Source organism: Lethenteron reissneri, chromosome 12 (assembly GCF_015708825.2).
Source record: "Lethenteron reissneri isolate LAM-NWPU_2019-01 chromosome 12, ASM1570882v1, whole genome shotgun sequence".
NCBI classification, from domain to species: Eukaryota; Metazoa; Chordata; class Hyperoartia; order Petromyzontiformes; family Petromyzontidae; genus Lethenteron; species Lethenteron reissneri.
The window spans coordinates 1,767,132-1,785,234 of NC_083790.1; the positions used below are offsets into that span (position 1 = coordinate 1,767,132).

The window sequence follows — 18,103 nt, forward strand, 5'->3', positions numbered from 1 at the left end:
ACGACCGGCACGTGATACGCAGAGGCCCTCATCCAGCAGTGGATAGACACGGGGCTGTACTTAGACGTATTCAGTTTGACGGTATCAATAATGAGGTCCCGTAACTGCTATCACCGCTTTGATATTTGCATTGTTCTTGTGATGTTTTGGCGGTGCTCTCTGGTCTTACACCGGTGGTGCAGAGGCACAGCTATGAAGGAGGCTGTAGCTCTGGTGTAGGCCAATCAGTCTCAAAGATGACATTATTATCAACGCGTGTTTGTTTGCGTGTCTACCACAAGCATGATGTGTGGTTAATCCAAACTTGATGATGCCCTGGGATAGGTGTTATTTATTTGGTGTTTGACCTTCCTTAACACCTCTTGTAGTCTTTGCCGTGATGTCTTAAGCGGATTCATTTTTCATCGTTTTGCGCCCGGCAAAAAGGGTCGCGTAGAACTGAAAATGCAACAGGGGGCTGACTGCGTGGCTCAGAGGCCACATCACTTAGCCAGCACGCTCGAGATGTTGGATTCAAACACGGGGTTCGTTTGCTCACAATTAGTCAGCGTTCTCAAGCGTCGTGAGTCGGTGGCCTCGGCCAGGTCACCAGTGACTACACAAACAAAACATCACGTTAAATTCCATTTGCCACGCAATTCACTTCTCCCTCTTGGCATCATTCCCCACTGATATGTGGGGTGTGCCCCCCCCCCCCCGCTGTCCCAGACCACCGTCTACACATCCTCTCTGCAGTCCTTCACATTGTAGCTCATCACTTTGATCCACCTGTGCCTGCCTCTCCGTGGATATCGCTACACGAGTCTGTGGGGATTCTATGGATCTCCGCGTGAGTCTCTTGTCTCTGACCAGGGACAACCGAGTAACGCCACTGCTCTCTTTGATAGTTCGCCAGCAGCGGTTCTGCCGCTCGCCACGAGGCTGACCCTCGAGGCCATCCGTCACCAAGTCGCTCGCTCGGCAACCTCAGGCGTGAGCTCCTGAACGTTGCCGACGCAAACTCCGCTGCTGCCGCACGGTAGAGGGACTTCGCAGGCGCGGTGGCTAGGAGATGTTAACTCCCTCGCCTGGTGTGCAGGAGGTCGTGGGTTCTATCCCGACCCCGACGCCTGCTGCTGTATATTTGGAGTTTGCGCGTCTCTCTCTCCCCGTGGTCGCGTGGATTTTTCTCCAGGTCCTCCGTTGTTTTTTCCCCTCCACGTTTAGAAACGTGCGTTGAGATTAATTGGCAACTGCTATAGATTTCCACGCGACAAGCCACTTCGTTGAGCTATCATTTGTGGCCAGGTCGCTTCTGAAAAAGAGCGGGGGGGGGGCATTGCCTGGTAAAAATAAAACAAAGAAGCGAGCATGGAATGTGGAACACGGCCTAGCTCCTCCGGGCGGCCGCCGGTCGGTGTGGGGTTGTAGTTGGAGGACGTTAGCGGCGATTGAGGTTCGACGCGGAGCGCTAACGAAAGAGCCGTTCGCTGCCTCCTCTTCGTGTTTGTGTTTAGACGTTCAGAGCCGTAGCAACAGCGGAGCCGCGCGCTCCACGGAAAGGTCGCGCTCGCCTAAGAACACGAACGCGCTAATTTAGAAATTAAAAGAACATAAAAATACGATGCGCCTAACACAGCGCTGTGTGCCGCTGCAGGACGCGCACGCTGGCGGGGTCGAGGGGACCGCTGTGACCATTATAATGATAATTGCTGTGATTCGTTATTCATTCTGTTTTGGGTCAGGTCGCTGCGTTAGTACAACATGTGTTGCAAACCCCTCCTCCACCCGGCACAGCCAATTAATAAAGGTGTCACGTGAGGAAAAAAAGGTGCCCATATTTTACCGCTTCGGCAGCAAGCACCGGCACATGTACAGGCCCGCCCGTGCCGTGTTGGACCCGTGCCGTGTTGGATCCGTGCCGTGTTGGACCCGTGCCGTGTTGGATCCGTGCCGTGTTGGATCCGTGCCGTGTTGGATCCGTGCCGTGTTGGATCCGTGCCGTGTTGGATCCGTGCCGTGTTGGATCCGTGCCGTGTTGGATCCGTGCCGTGTTGGATCCGTGCCGTGTTGGATCCGTGCCGTGTTCGCCCGGTGCAGTGTTCGCCTCGTGCCGTGTTCAACCCGTGCCGTGTTCAACCCGTGCCGTGTTGGACCCGTGCCGTGTTGGACCCGTGCCGTGTTCGCCCCGTGCCGTGTTCGCCCCTTGCCATGTTGACCCCGTGCCGTGTTCAACCCGTGCCGTGTTCAACCCGTGCCGCGTCGCCTCGTGCCATGTTCAACCCGTGCCGTGTTCAACCCGTGCCGTGTTGACCCCGTGCCGTGTTCAACCCGTGCCGTGTTCAACCCGTGCCGTGTTGACCCCGTGCCATGTTAACCCCGTGCCGTGTTCAACCCGTGCCGTGTTCAACCCGTGCCGTGTTGACCCCGTGCCGTGTTCAACCCGTGCCGTGTTCAACCCGTGCCGTGTTAGCCCCGTGCCGCACAGGCGCAGCTGCCACCAGGAAGGTCCCCTTGGCTCGACGACAGAATGAGAATAGGAATGGTTGAGATGAGATGTAAGGCATTTTTTAATTGCCAAACGCACACTTTCCTAGCTACAGCATTGGTTGCTCCGTACCGCAGGATGCATGTCCCTGGGAGGAAATCTACAGTCGCTTAATTATCGCATTCACGAGGTGAGCGGACCACGCGCACGCTAATTGGCAATTCGCGGTAATTGCGACGACGACGATGACGATCGCGAGTGCGATGCTGTTGACACACAAGCCTCACCCGCACATCGTGAAGAAACCCCCACTCAGCTCAAGCGAATAAACGAGCATCGCGACATAGACACGTCAATATCCGCGGAGGTGAGATATTAACTACCTCGCCTGGTATAAAGGATGTCGTGGGTTCGATCCTGACCCTGACGCCTGCTGCTGTATATTTTTCGTTTGCATGTTCTTCCTGTGGTCGCGTGGATTTTTCTCCGGGTCCTCCGGTTTTTCCTTCCACATTTAGAATAAACGTACGTTTGGAGTATTCAGCTGCTATACATTATCGACGTGATAAGCCATTTCGTTGGGCTATCATTTGTGGCAGCCAGGTCGCTTCTGAAAAAGAGCTGTATAGCTCAGTGGGCATTACCTGGTGCATTAAAAAACATAGTTTAGCTTTAGTTTATTTTCTGCACACAGGGCCTGGTAAATATCTCCCACACTCAGGCCCTGCTGATATCTTGCACACGCAGGCAGAACTGTTGAGAATGGCGATTAATAATTGCTTTTTAGGTCAGATCGTGTCAGTCACTTGTCTGTCATAACCCCCCCCCCCCCATGTTATGAATCATAGTTTTGGTCGCGGAAGCCTACGTGTTATATAGATGTACCAACCTCTGTTGAGAATGGTATTCAGTTACCAATGCTGTTGTAAAACACAAAGGTAAGTAATGCACCGTTGACATAACGTGTCCTAAAACACACACATGGAAAAGATGCGTCACGAAAATCTAAACTAAAATAAACAATTTTGATTTAAAGCTTTCGTGACTGCAGGGATTCATATTCTTGGTTCTTTTAGTAAAGTCACGTAGAAGGGAAATAATGAAATAATATTTATATAAAAAATACAAATTTTCACGACGTTTCGACTGCCACACAAGCAATCATCATCAGGTGTGAAATCCACAGAAAGAAATCCACAGAAAGAAAATGTCCACGGAAAGAAAATGTCTTTCTGTGGATTTCACACCTGATGATGATTGCTTGTGTTGCAGTCGAAACGTCGTGAGAATTTGCATTTTTTATATAAATATTATTGTATTATTTCCCTTTAACGTGACTTTACCGAAAGAACCAAGAATATAAAATAAACAATGTTTATTTTATTTTACCAGGCAAGGCCCACTGAGCTACGTAGCTCTTTTTCAGAAGCGTCGTGGATGCCACAAAAGATAGCCCAACGAATTGGCTTATCTTGTGGAAATATACAGCTGCCGAATACTCTGAACGCGTGATGTTGATTTTAAATGTGGAGTGAATAACCCGAGGAACCGGAGAAAAATCCACGCGACCACGGGGAGAGACACGCAAACTCTAAATACACAGATGTCAGAATCGAACCCACGACCTCCTGTATACCAGTCGAGCTAGTTAACATCTGGTGCCCTTGAAAATATATCCAATGTTCAGGAAACAGAACGGCCAGTATTATTTAAAATAAAAAAAAACGCAAGCAAACAAAGACAAAAATAATTGGACGCAGCTCGACGCAATCAACAGAGGTCAAAGATACAAATTGATCGCAACGCGCAAAAGGTCAGCGCGCTAATGGCTGTGTGGCCCACACTGCCGCGCTGTCCCGTCGTGAGCGCTCAGCTGCGAGTGGATCTGAGCCCAGGGCCCCTGCGAGAAGAGGACTTAGAGGGCGGCCGTCTGCTGCCGAGGCCGCCACCAAACCCTTGATGCTGAGATGGTGAAGCTTTGATTACCTGGGGTCGAGTACTCGAAACGCAGATAAGGTCACGCGTGAAGATCAAGCCTCCCAGGCCTGCTAAGGTCACTTAAATGAGCTTGCTATCTAACGAGTTGTAACCGTGTGCGATATTCATTGAGGTTTTTTTTTTCATGCACGTTAACCTTTTTTTTGCTGAACTCTTATTCGATACACCGCTTGTGGAACCGGTAATATTTACTTTCGAGTTCACCTTTAGTTGCTGTGTCTCTGACGTCTAAGATCTCGTGCGTGTTTTTGTTTACGAAAATTGTTTACGAATATTAGCACTTGCAGCAACTTCGCACTGAAACATTGTCTGTTCTCGTTTTGAACAAAATCTGCCTTTTAAAATTATAATTTAAATCTCAATGGCTTTTCACCTGGTTGATATAACTAACAGTAATATTGTTATATGATAAATTATCATTGACTCCGATGTACTATAACGTAGAGCCCTCTATCAATCCCACTGCTGGATCAAGGCCTCCGCACACTGTCGGTCATGGTGGGGGGAGGGGGTGGGCTGTTTGACCATACTTCACCACGCTGGTCGGTGAAGTGGAGTAAGGGCACCGCACCGCTTCAGATATGAAACAGGGCCAGGAATGCCACTCGTCACTCCCACAGCCCAGTGCGCTAACAACTGCGCCACAGCTCCACCTGGTTATAAGGGATGTAATATTGCATTTGCGAGGTTTACCCTACGGGGTGAGAACCCACCAAGACTTGCAGCCTCTTTCTCAAGGGTGAACTCATGCTCCCAGCCCAACATTGCCCCTGAAATATCTCATTTAGATACGCAATAAGGGGGGCATCATTACACGCACAATAGCCTACGTAATTAGGTACACAATAGAAAACATGACGTACACAATGGGGGACGAAGGCACTTGACAGGCGTCGTAATTAGATACACAATCGAGTAATGGGCTACAATAGAGTCTGTCATGGCATATTCAACACCAGAGGTAATGGATGGCAGTGAAACGACGTGGAAGCATTTGGCCTAATTGGTGTTCCGTGAAGCAATATGAAACGGTTGGTGAGTGACGGGGCTTTACACAATTTGTACAATTGAAATTATACTACGTTAGAAATAATGTTGTTTGCTGACTGGCGGGAGGGAGAGAGCGAGGGACGGTCACACGCTGCTAGTTTATTCACGACAACAATGAAGGAAACAATATGGAACGTGAATAAATAATTAAGGTCACAATGTTGATAATTGGTTCTTTACCCTTCTATCTGGCAACAAAACTGACACCTTTTTGCAAGGAGTCATGTTTGCATAGACCGCAATACCTGTAGTCATAATACAAACAAAAGAGCATAACTCTGATAATGTGCACTGTCCTTGAAGTTGATTGGTCCACACCCGAGACAGCTGTTCTTTTGTTTGTATTATGACTGCAGGTATTGCGGTCTATGCAAACATGACTCCTTGCAAAAAGGTGTCAGTTTTGTTGCCAGATAGAAGGGTAAAGAACCAATTATCCTATTTTTACTGGCAAATGAGGTCCCCATAGTGGTCACAATGTTATTGACGTGCTATGTATGTATGTTGAACTTCTTTCGCACCGTACATAACCACCCGTGAGTTTGTTTCCGTCCTATCCACACTAAACGTTCCCAACCGCACGACTCCAGAGCAATGTTGATCACATTTCAGTCAAACTGATTTTTGGGTACACAAAACGATTTTTTTTAACTTTTCGTATCTAAACCCATGAAAATTACACGACTGCTCCCTAATCCTCTGACCCATCGTCCCTCCATTCACCACCCTCAAGGCCCCTGGCCGCGTACAACAGCCTCGAGGACAAACACCTGGCCGCCTACTTCAGCAGCGCCCGCATGAGACGGCACCTGCGCAGGGTTGGACTGGTGAGTTGACGAGCGGCAGACACAGAGAGAGAGAAAAGGCAGCGAGGCCAGGGGATGAGAATCCGCGCGAATCACGTGACTTCCCCACTGCTGCCCGCTACGGCAGTCAGCAAGGGGCGGCGAATTCCCCGTGTGAGTGAACCGTCGCCGTGGTGATGGTGGTGATGGTGGTTATGGTGGCGATGGTGCCGCACGTGGCTGCCTGTAACCCCCAGCAACTGTGGAGGCGGCAGCGGGGGTTGGTGGGTCACCGCGCACACAGATGTTGTGAAATGTCCTTCCCGTTTGGGCCGTCGATGAGGTGTCGGTGGCCCTGGTTCGCCAGGTAGGAGGCGGTACAGCAAGTGGATTCATTGACATCTGTTTCATTAGTACAGCACTAACCGGTGTGTTGGAGAGCCAAGCCACAATATTTACAATCTGAGTACGACGTTTCGCCAATAATTACAACTAGCTTCATCAGGCGACAGCCAGAATATGCTCTGTTTACGTGACAAACATTACTAGTTGTCTGTGTCGGGTGGTGGTGGGTTTTAACGACACATTTATATATTTACGCGATCTAACCCAAAACACTCTATTATGGATATTGGTCGCGAAAGCCGAATGAGTGTTAAACTGCCATCTGTTTCTATCTGTACGGGGATATAGAGCGTTGCCCCCTCGCGCAAGGCGTGGGGTTTTCTACGGGGGTGCTTCGATGTCTTCCTCGTACGTGAAGAAAAACAATAACAACAACACACAACGCGTCATTGAGTGGCTGTGAACATACAAAACGCAACGCAGCAGCAGGGCCCTCCTGAAAAACACTCCTACGACTCTCTGCGCGTGACCCTCCTAGACAGGTAGACAGAGAGGTCAATTGTAATTGTCACATCGATTGTGTGGCGTGCGATGCGCGGCGTGGCGTGCGGCAGATCAAGCGCAGCGGGGAGCTGGTGTCGGAGAGGGCCTACAAGCTGCAGGTGGCGCGCAAGGAGCACCAGGAGCGCGTGAGGGAGGTGCTGGCTCAGGCCATCCTGGACAAGGCCCTGCACATGGAGGTCGGACTCGACGCGTGCAAAGACCCCTCTCCCCCCCCCCCACCCCGTATAGCAGTCACGGAGTGTTTGGGGAAAAGCGCTGTTAGCGAGTAGCACCCACGGAGGCCGGCACAGCGGCACGAAGGGGTGGGTGGTCAGCACCACGCCTGGGCGGTTTTGTCTCCCAAGTGGCGATGTTTAGGCCGAGTCGACCTAGGGGAGGCCCGTGACTGATTCAAATAATCATCACTGGTGTTGGCGGTGAGCGTGAATCGAACTCGGGTGGTCGGGTTCGTAGCGCCCTTGCGCTCATCGCTACACCGCCGTTCGCCACGAGGTGGCGATGACGTGACTACGGTGCTTGTGCCAGGCTAGGTACACGTCGAAGCAACGTGAAAGTGTCGAAGTCTCGCTGGAGGGGCGGGGGGGGGGCACGGGAGAGACGCAGGTGCCACGGGTTGACTGAGAAGACTGGCAGATGCACCACCGGTGCTCACCCACTGTGCCAACTAGCTGCGCTTTAACCGCCCCCACCACGCACAGACATAGACACGCGCATCTCCCAAGTAGTTGTGTGTGATCTACTTCCTCGGACCCTTCTATAACACGATCCACGAACACCATTGGAACCTCCTTTGCCAGTAGCAAAATATGATAATTGTTTTTACGCTTTAATCTGGCAACAAAACTGACACCTTTTTTACAAGGAGTCATGTTTGTATTCTTAGGTTTTTTCGGTAAAGTCACGTAGGTAAAACATCAAAATTAATAAAAATAAAATAAAATAAAGATCACGACGTTTCGGAGGCAACACAAGTCTCCGTCATCAGGTGGGACCGTCACAGCCAGATTAGCTGCATCAAGTGAGGCCATGATTCAAGATGTAATCCCTTAAAAGCGAGTTGAGGGGGGAGGAGAGGGGGGGGAGCTCATCAGAATGTGGTAGCCAATGAATGGAACGTATCGGTAGGGAGGGGGGGGCTGGGCCAAAAGGGTGGGCGACGGCGTGGAAGCGATTGTGCGCAAGCGACAAACTGCTGCACACGCCAACGCATTGGACAGAGAGGGACCAGATGACGCCTTGTAAAAAAAGGTGTCAGTTTTGTTGCCAGATAAAAGGGTAAAAAAACAGTTATCACGATCCACGAAATTTAACGATTTGATTTCAGAAAAAAAAAATTTGAGTCTCGTTTCAACCATCCCGTTTGTATTTGTTCGCCCCCCCCACCCCCGGCCATACAGCATTACAGGCAGGCGGCCATCCGACGAAAGCTGGAGGAGATATCCAAGCTGAAGAGGATTCGGAGGATACAGGTGGGGTGTGTCGAGTACAGCCGCGGGGCCGTGCCTCCGTCGTGGGTGCGTCTGCGATTAAACAAACGCACCACATAACAACACCAACACCAACAATCAGAGATGGTTTCAAAATATCTTGCACGTCCCAAACGTGCACATATCCACACCTCATTGCGCGCTTCTCAAATTTGTGTTTTGTTGTTGTTGTTGTTGTTGCCCATTTCCCCCGCCATTGCTCGCGTTTGTGATCCCCCTTTGGCATATCGGGCAGTGATGAGCCGATCTCGACAAAAGCCATCGCGATTTCCTGAGCGCCGAGGTGGAGCTCACCGCCCGTTCACAGCCCTGGGACAATTGTGGGCACATTCCATACGACAGCCGCCTGTTGTGTGGTGCTCATTTGTATCGACCGCTGGAGGGAGAAGATGATGTGCCGAGTCAAAACCCTCCCCCCAATCATCATTTAGACTCGTGACTATCTGTGAATGCGAGCCGCTCGCTCTGCCGCAACATGACTGCAATGCAAAGCGAGACACGGACGAACGGCATATCGAGATGCGTTGACATTTCGACGTTCTACGAATGATAACGATACTTGTATGTTACCCCGTGTGCATGGCCAACACAATAAGACAACTGACTACCTTGCATTCAACCAAGTTGCGCAACCGATGCGCAAAGGTGTGCACCTGGTTCTCGCGCGAACCACCCTCGCGGTGCCAAACGGGAGCCCTGGCCGCCGGCCTCTGCGGGTGCGCGCGTGCGATGCAGACGGCTCGCGGGCAGCAGGCGGAGAGAGACGCGCTGCGAATCCTTCAGCCGCACCCTCCGCCTGAGCGCAGGACGGGGCCTCGGAGCGGAGGGACGAGCGACGGCGCTTCCCCAGAGTCGCCAACGGCAACCAGCTCCGCAGAGGTGCCCCTCCACCCCCCCCACCCCCCCCACCCCCTCTCCCCCCACGCATTGCACTGCGCCACCCCCATGTGGGTAGCCAGGTGGCTTAGCGTGGCAGGGCGGGTAAGCTGGCACCGCTGGGAACCCGGGTTTGGAATGATTCGGGTTTCAGTTTCAGCCGTCTGTGAGAAAGCCACGGACTGGAGCAGGGACACATAGACGCGCACCAGACCTGTGGGTGATGATTACGTTGGGTTCTCAGGCGTAGTGAGTTGACGTGCCTCTCTACACGGTCACAATTACTGCATACACACACGCACAAACCCCGTGACGTTAAATTTGGTTCTGCACTAAAACTGGATGAAGTTAAAGGCGCTGGTGGTGACTTGCCATGCGACAGCGAACGCCACTCTCCGTGGCGCCGCGGTTGGGAGAGCGCTGCCACCAACTGTGCGGATGGACGCGGCATGGGGAAGGGGCTTTCATCCAGCAGTGGATGAACAACGGACTGTGCAGTTTGACAGCGCGGTTTTATATCTGGCCGGCTTCAATGGCACAAGATAAAAAAAATAACTAAATAAAATATTACCCACAGGTTCACATTTCAGGTTCGCTTCAAGTGCCAGCGACGAGTAGGGCGTTGGAGGGCAAAATTCCACTTCAGTGGCTGTTATTTTGTACGAGTGTCGCATTGAGCCGTGACCTCTATGGGGTCGGAGAGAGGTCAACATGATTGTTAAAAAGCCCGATAACCTCGCCCCACCCCTACCCCCACTCCTCCACCGGCTCACGCCAATTACCGCACTTACGAGGCGAAGGCAGAAGGAGGGGGGCTTAAGAGTCCACTCGCCGTCAGGGCCGCCCACAAGTTACTGAAGGCCCGGGGACAGAATGCCATGAATTCAGCATACCATGATGCGGCAATCTAAAGGTTTGCTTTGTCATAATGGGGGGTGGAGGGGGGCGGCATGAGAGGCGAGATGAAACGAGAGTCGCTCGTGAATTGTGGGAGCGGCCAGCGAGGTCCACTTGGTCCAGCGAGGGCCTCTTGAGCGAGGGCCTCTTGAGCGAGGGCCTCTTGAGCGAGGTCCAAGCTTCAGGGCATTCTCGACAGGGGCCCGCGCGAGCGTGCGGTCAAAGCCAGGACAACAACAACAACACCGGTAGTCGATGGAAGGTTGTAAATAGGGGCTCGAATAGAATGGAATTGGCCAATCAGTGTTGGAAAAATGTTGTCACCCGGCGACGAGATGCGCCACTGTGCGCAACCGGTTGCATGCAACTGACCACAACCGGTTGCGGTGCCAGGCCGAGGAGTCGAGCCGTCCTCTGACGGCGCCCGAACAGAGCTCGCGGCCCCAGCGACTGCAGCCGCTTCGCACCGCGGTCAGCCTGCCCTGCCCCACGCGACTCAACCAGGTGAGCCGGCCCGAGCGATGGCCAAACTATGCCCATCGATCATCGTCCAGGTGTTAAAGGGGGCGCCACGGTGGCTTGGAGATGTTAACTCCCTCGCCTGGTACGCAGGAGGTCGTGGGTTCGATCCCGACCCTGACTGCCTGCTGTATATTTGGAGTTTGCGTGTCTCTCTCTCTCTCCCCGTGGTCGTGTGGATTTTGCTCCATGTCCTCCGGTTTTTCCTTCCACATTTAGAACCAAGATACCCTTAGAGTATTTGGTTGCAATACATTTCCACATGATAAGCCCCTGACTATCATTTGTGGCAATGTCGCTTCTGAAAAAGAGCTATATAGCTCAATGGTCCTTACCTGGTAAAATAAATAAATAGTTTAATAGTTTAAAACAACGCCTTGGTCCTCGTGGCCGAGTTGTGCAAAGTTGATAAAATTGAGAAAGATTAATCGGCCGCTAATTTTCAGTCAGCACGGTGCCCAGGGGAGGCGACACGCGGGTTCCGGCGGCTTCGTGGAAAAGAAGCGTTACATCGAGAGCAATGGGCATAGCTAGAGACCCGTGGAATGAGAGAGCGAAGGGGTGAGTGAGTGGGTAGATGAGTGAGTGGGTAAATGAGTGATTGGGTAGATGAGTGAGTGAGTGGGTAGGTGAGTGAAGGGTTGAGTGAGTGGGTAGTTGAGTGAGTGGTTAGATGAGTGAGTGGGTAGGTGAGTGAAGGGTTGAGTGAGTGAGTCGGTGAATGAAGCGTTGAGTGAGTGGTTAGGTGAGTGAGTGGGTAGGTGAGTGAAGGGTTTAGTGAGTGAGTAGTTAGATGAGACTGAACAGCCAGTGTGGTGGAGTTACTGAGCCAAGTTCACGGGAACAGTAACCACGGTAGTCGCAATGGAGCAGCGATGCGGAGGCGACCAAGACAATGGACAACAACTGAAGTTGTCGACGATGTCGTGGCGATGTTGTGTGACGACGATCCAGCTAGAACGAGAGATGCTGCAGAAGCTCACAGGCCGGACCACCTTTCTGGTGGAGCCTCACCCGCCACCGTCGCCCTACGTCCTTCCACTCATCTGCAACCGCGTCGCCAGCACCGGCTCCAACCACCACCACCAGCAGCAGCTCAACTCCCGGAGCAACGAGGCGCTCAGGAGTCGAACGTCCGCGCAACCCCTCGGCACGAGACGCGGCAGGGTGCTCCGGATTTCGGCCTCCCAGGGCCACGCGAGCCCCCCGGCGGAGGGCGACGGCAAGGTAACGGCCGATGGGTCGCTTCTGCTGATCGAGCGTGGGCATTAGGGGGGAGGGGAGATGCCCATACCCTGGCCCGCCCAACTGAACGCAGTACGGCCCAGCACAGACAGAGACCCATCTGATGGGGGCAGTGATGATGTCGTTCTGCTGCTCTGTTTAAGACGCAGGTGGATGGCTTCATTATTCTGGCAAATCGCCCGATAATGCTGGATGTAATTAGCAGCGAAACGTCGTACTACTCAAATTGTGAATGTCGGGGATTTACTCTTCAACACACCTGTGGGCTGAAGTAGTAACTAATTGGCTCGTTGGTTACGTGACAAACCTTACTGGCTGTGTCGGGTGATGGAGGGGTTATTGAAATGAAAACTATTTAGACCATCAGCCCAAACACCGCAAAACCGTGAGGGATGATGGCATTGGAGATGGGAGGCCTTCATCCAGCAGTGGATAAGATCACGGCTCAAGATGACAAAGGTGTACAACAGCACCGGCCTCACCACCGTTTTGCCCACTTTTCCCTCCAACCAAACTGGGACCCTCTTATCGCACACCACACCAGTCATCTCTCGCCATTGCAGCCATCCAGCCCTGGTTCTTGTTCTCATCTCACAGCGACGGCCCCCTCGGAATGGAAACTCAATTGCTTTAGTCGATTGAAAACAAATTTCTGTCAAACTGATTTTTGTGATTAGCTTGTTATCCCCCCCTCCGCACCGTCCGATGAGCACGGTCGTCTACGTACGGTGCGAAAGAAGTTCAACATAGACACTCACACAAAACCCCTTCCCCACGTCCCCCCTCCCCCGTAGGTTGGCTCCGGCTCCCAGCCGCGGTTGCGGACGCTGGTCCCTCGCCCGCCCCAGCCCCGCGGCGGCGGCGCGGCCACCGCCACCGCCACTGTGGAGGTCTCCATGGTGTACCTGGGCAAGCGCGGGCGCCCGTCGCGAGAGCAGGTGCTGGGCGACGAGGTGCGCGTGATGCAGCAGCACTGCGGCGGGGAGAGCCTCTGCGTGTTCCACGGTCGCTTGAAAAGAGGAGGTAACGGCGTGAGAATTAATTTGTTTTGTTTTATTTTTATTATTTTATTACTTCCCTTCTACGTGACTTTACCGAAAGAACCAAGAAGATACATAGATATATTTTTTAAGAAAATGTAATACAATTTTAGATTACCAGGTGAGGCTATCTAGCTCTTCTTTTTTTAGAAGCGAACATGGCCACAAAAGACAGCTCAACGAAAGGGGCTTATCGTAGCGTGGAAATGTATTGCAGACAAACGCGTGATGTTGATTCTAAATGTGGGGGGGGGGGGGGGGGAAACCTGGCGGTCCCGCACAAAAATCCACGTGACCACGGGGAGAGATATGCACGCTCCAAATATACAGCAAGCGCCAGGGTCGGGATCGAACTGACGACCTCCTTGCATTCCAGGCGAGAGAGTTAACATCTCGGCACCGCGGCCTATAACACCTCAGAGCCCACCTTTGCCACCACCCTGCTTAATGCCAATTGTCTCCTGTCCCCCTTCCGCCCACCTCCCCCCCCCTCCCCCACAGAGGCGTTTCGGTTCCGGTCGCGTCGGCTCGGCGGGTTCCCCTTCAGCCTGTCGCTCTACGTCGACGGCCTGCTGATCGGCCGGCTCAGCTGGTGCTGCGAGTTCCGCCACCGGCAAGGCGGCCGACTCAGCGGGGGGCGCCTGTCGCACTTCAGCCTCACGGGCGTGCAGGGCGCCGCACCCTGCTACCGGTGATTGCCTGGGGGGCGGGGAGATCGCACGGGGGGGGGGTGACAGGGAGCGGCCGCCAACTGTGGTTGTCGGGCGCCGTGGGGTTAACCCAGGAGAGAGAGCAGCGAGGCCACCACTTTCACTGCCTGGACGGGCTAGTGGTCGAGTGGGTGTGGCTATGTGAACGTGGGCGGGGCCTGTAGCAGGGAGGGAGGGGTTGCCAGCTTTAACCCTGCCAGCAATATGGTGGCTGTATCGGTAACCCTGACCGTAGTCACGTGGTGAAGGCCGGCACCAAAGTATTGGCCCGAGCCAACAGCCAGGATATCGACAGCAACCTCCACCTGCGTGTGCCCCTGGCGGCGGCTCCGTCTGTCTGGCTCTCCCGGGCGAGCGAGTCTCAGCTACCTCTCGGAGTGCGAACTCCGTCCGTCTCTGCGCACACCTATCCCATGTAGTTCCACCACTCCTACTTATTTAACAAGGAGAGTGACACTCAGCCGTAAGACCCGTTTTGAGGAGGCTCTTGCACTGAGTTTGTTTTTTTTAACGTAAAATTTTAAGATGGTTTCAGCGTAAATTGATCTGTGACGGGTGTCTCTCTTGTACAAAACCTCTTTCGAAACATGAGCAGGCTCGGCTCTACGACGGTCCAAATTTACGACAGTTATATAATGCCACCACGGATCGATTTAAGACGCAGATACTCGATTTGCGACGTATCTTCCGACACGACTCCGGTCCGGTTTCCGATGTGACTCGGCGTGGAGGTTTTGTTATTCTCGATTGTTTTCTGTAGATTTTATGAACCCATTCAATCCCGACAAATAGCGCCGATAAAAGGAAGAAAAAAACACCTGCAAGTGACGTTTCTACCGTTGTCTATGACGAAAATAGGATCTCGATTCACGACGTCGTAAAAGCGGTGACCCCATAAATGTATTAAATGCCTAAAATGTCCCTGTGATGCCACCTCGTGGCCAGGTGCATCATCGCCCAGGGGCTGGACATCCAGCCCTTCCCGCCGGCCAAGCGCAAGGGGGGCGATCGCGAGCGAGCGGCGCACACGGAGCCCCCGCGGACGGAGAGCGTCGAGCAGCCGCTACAGCAGCAGCAGCGGGAGCAGCACTCGTCGACAGAGGAGAGCGACAGTGGAGAGAGCGACGACGAGGAGGAGGACGTTGACGTCGACGATGACGACGATGATGACGGTGACGGTGACAGAGATGAAGCCGCGGCAAGCAGTGGAAAAACAGGTGCCTCTGCTGCCCATCGCGACCATCCACCCACTGCTGGATGAAGGCCTCCCCATGTCGTCACGTTCATCGTAAACGTCACCGTCACCGTCAGCAGCTACGATCTAACTCCGCTGCTGGATTGGATGACGCCCCCCCCCCCCGCCCCTAAGCCGTCACACTCGTTATCGTGACATCGTAGCCACTCGCCGTCTTCGTCGTTAGCCGTGATCTGTCCACTGTTGGGGTAAAGTCGACTCTGGGCCGATCCACATTCATCTGTGATTGTTGACACGCATTCTCATCATCATCATCAGCTATGATGTATCCACTGCTGGATGAAGGCCTCTTTCCAAGCCGTCACACTCACCATGCTGCTATGATTCAACCCAACAATCAAACACAATTTCGATATAAAGCTTTCGTGACTGCTGGGATTCATCTTCTTGGTTCTTTCGGTAAAGTCACGTAAAGTTTTGTGGAATCCCACCCCGTAGTGGTGGTTAAATTTCGAGTTAAAGCTTTCGTGACTGCTGGGATTCATCTTCTTGGTTCTTTCGGTAAAGTCACGTGAAAGAACCAAGAAGATGAAAATTAAACACAATTTCGATTGCAAATATCCGATACCAACCGAGCTAAGTGTCCCGGGCTACCATCCTCGCCATTGTTATTGAAATGAAAACTATTTACACCCATCAGCCCAAACACCGCAAAACCGCGAGGGATGATGGCATTGGAGATGGGAGGCCTTCATCCAGCAGTGGATACGATCATGGCTCATGATGACAAAGGTGTATTTTGATCGCGATCACAGTTACTTGTTGATGAATCTTTGTTTTGAATACATACCGACTACCTCACTACCCCGAGCTTGATCACAACCAGGTTGGCGACCTGGAATATTATTTTTGTTCCGGCACACCACATTCAGTATACCGCACGCTAGGGGGCCGGGGCCACGAGTCACCTGACATATACACCAGCGAAACTGAGCCCTGTTATCTGCCCATCTTATTCAGTGTTTTGTCCCGACCTCAAATCCTTTCTTCCGATCAGCACCGAATGAATACATGGAGGATTTTGAAGAGGAGGAGGAGGAGGAGCTCGAAGAGGAGATGGAGGAGCAGCAGCAGAAGGTGAAGGAGGAGGACACGGGCGAGGTGGTGGAGAAATGCCCCGGCTCCGGCGGCGGCGGCGTTGTCGAGACGCACGACGAGCCGCGAGGTTTCGACGATGGTGCCGGAGACGTTACCGATGAATCCGACGGCGGCTCCGTCGTGGAGGGGGGCTCCGCGACTGTGGGCAGTGCCAATCGCGGTGAGCGGCTCGGCAATGATGGCACGGGGTCAGGGATGGCGCTAGCGGATGGGCCAAGGGGCCCAACGATCGTGCGTGGGCGGTCGTGTGTGGGCAGGTCGGGCCCCTGTGGGCCTGCGGACCGATGGCCCAGTAACGTGCACCGGGTCTCGGCCGCTTCTCGGAGGCTTCCCTCTACTCTCGTTCGGCTCACGTGGAGCAACTGTAGGACATTCCGTTCAGCCGTTCACTTGCCTTGTCTGAGTGTTGGTGAATTGCAGTCCTAGCTATCCACAAAGCCACCCACCCACCCATCCAACAAGCCACCGACCCACCAAACCATCCATCCACCAAGACATCAACCCACCCACCAACCCACCCACCCGTGCCACCCACCCACCCGTGCCACCCACCCACCAAGCCAGATATCAACCCACCCACCAAGCCATCTACCCACCCACCCGTGCCACCCACCCACCAGGCCTCACCTCTAAAGTGCTAGATCACAGGCTACGTGCATAGTCACCACCGCTCGGGCTCAATTCAGTTACATCACTGCTGTCTGCTGTTGTACCGCAGAGACGAACGTGAGGAGCTCTCCGGCGCACAGCAGTGAAGATGTCGGAGAGGATGAGGAGGAAGCAGATGAGAAGAGGAACAATGAGGAGGAGGAGACGCAAGGAGAGATACCAGACGACGACTGGGACAGAGAGACACCATCACCGCTGCGCAGTTACATGGAAGAGGAGGACCGCGACGATGACGGTGACGTCACGACCCGGGGGGGAAGCTCCCACTCCACTCATTCTGAAGAAAACGCCGGCAGGGAAGGGCGAGGGACCGTCGCTTCCGACGAAGAATCTGGGCACGGCAGCGACGCGACGGAGGTGGACGTAGCGGCAGGACAGGATGGGGAAGAGGAATGGGATGAAGCGACGGGCGATGGTGATGGGAACATCCCTGCAGCGGCGGCGATGGTGGTTGGAGACGATGCAAGCAGCGGTGAGTACCGTCATTCGGATTCCGCGAACAATGTGGGAGCAGAGAGCCCCGAGATGGAAAGCGGCAAACGGCTTCCATTTCAGGGGTCATCAGCATTAGCGAGCGACATCCGAACAGCTGCTGAGTTTCCCCCTTTGTCAGCCTACACTGGCGAAGTACGGTCAAACAATCCATATTCGTCTCGTGGAGGACCTTCAGCCAGCGGTGACGTGAGTGAGCTGTTTCAGGGCTGAACGTTTACCTAGCCACCATATTCAATGTTAAGCAACGTAGGTGGGCTTGCAGGACAAGTTGATAGGCTATTGGAGCAAGTGCTGTTAGCGAGCACCTACGGAGGCTGACACGGCACAAGAGGTAATGGGTGGCATGCACAACAACCGGCTGCTTTTGTCTCCCTAGTGGTGATGGTTACGCACCACACTACGAAGTCACTTAAGGCTGTGACGACCTAGAAGAGGCCCAGGACTGGTTAAAATATTCGCCACTGTTATTGGCCACGAACAGGAATCGAACTCGGATCGCTGGTTTCATAGAGCATTGCAGCGCTCACCGCTGCACTACCACTCCCCACACACACACAAACATAGACACACGGATCTCAGAAGTAATTCTGCGTAACCTCCTTC

The 18,103-nt window shown here is 53.3% G+C and overlaps 1 protein-coding gene and 1 long non-coding RNA gene across 3 annotated transcripts in view; one reads left to right on the plus strand and one right to left on the minus strand.

Annotated features, from left to right (window-relative positions):
- Window positions 1-18,103, plus strand: part of LOC133341732 (glutamate-rich protein 3-like) — a 38,381-nt gene that overhangs the window by 13,277 nt on the left and 7,001 nt on the right. The window contains exons 2-12 of one of the 2 annotated variants that reach the window (XM_061550388.1): window positions 6,249-6,342; window positions 7,260-7,385; window positions 8,607-8,723; window positions 9,432-9,575; window positions 10,863-10,973; window positions 11,943-12,215; window positions 13,028-13,256; window positions 13,775-13,964; window positions 14,929-15,200; window positions 16,236-16,496; window positions 17,055-17,477. In XM_061550388.1, the coding sequence (XP_061406372.1) occupies window positions 6,249-6,342; window positions 7,260-7,385; window positions 8,607-8,723; window positions 9,432-9,575; window positions 10,863-10,973; window positions 11,943-12,215; window positions 13,028-13,256; window positions 13,775-13,964; window positions 14,929-15,200; window positions 16,236-16,496; window positions 17,055-17,477 (2,240 nt within the window). The remainder of the gene's footprint in view (window positions 1-6,248; window positions 6,343-7,259; window positions 7,386-8,606; window positions 8,724-9,431; window positions 9,576-10,862; window positions 10,974-11,942; window positions 12,216-13,027; window positions 13,257-13,774; window positions 13,965-14,928; window positions 15,201-16,235; window positions 16,497-17,054; window positions 17,478-18,103) is intronic. The other variant, XM_061550389.1, reaches the window with a different exon arrangement.
- Window positions 1-18,103, minus strand: part of LOC133341735 (uncharacterized) — a 30,731-nt gene that overhangs the window by 1,306 nt on the left and 11,322 nt on the right. Inside the window, exon 2 of the long non-coding RNA XR_009755058.1 lies at window positions 13,139-13,242. This is a non-coding gene — a long non-coding RNA (uncharacterized LOC133341735). The remainder of the gene's footprint in view (window positions 1-13,138; window positions 13,243-18,103) is intronic.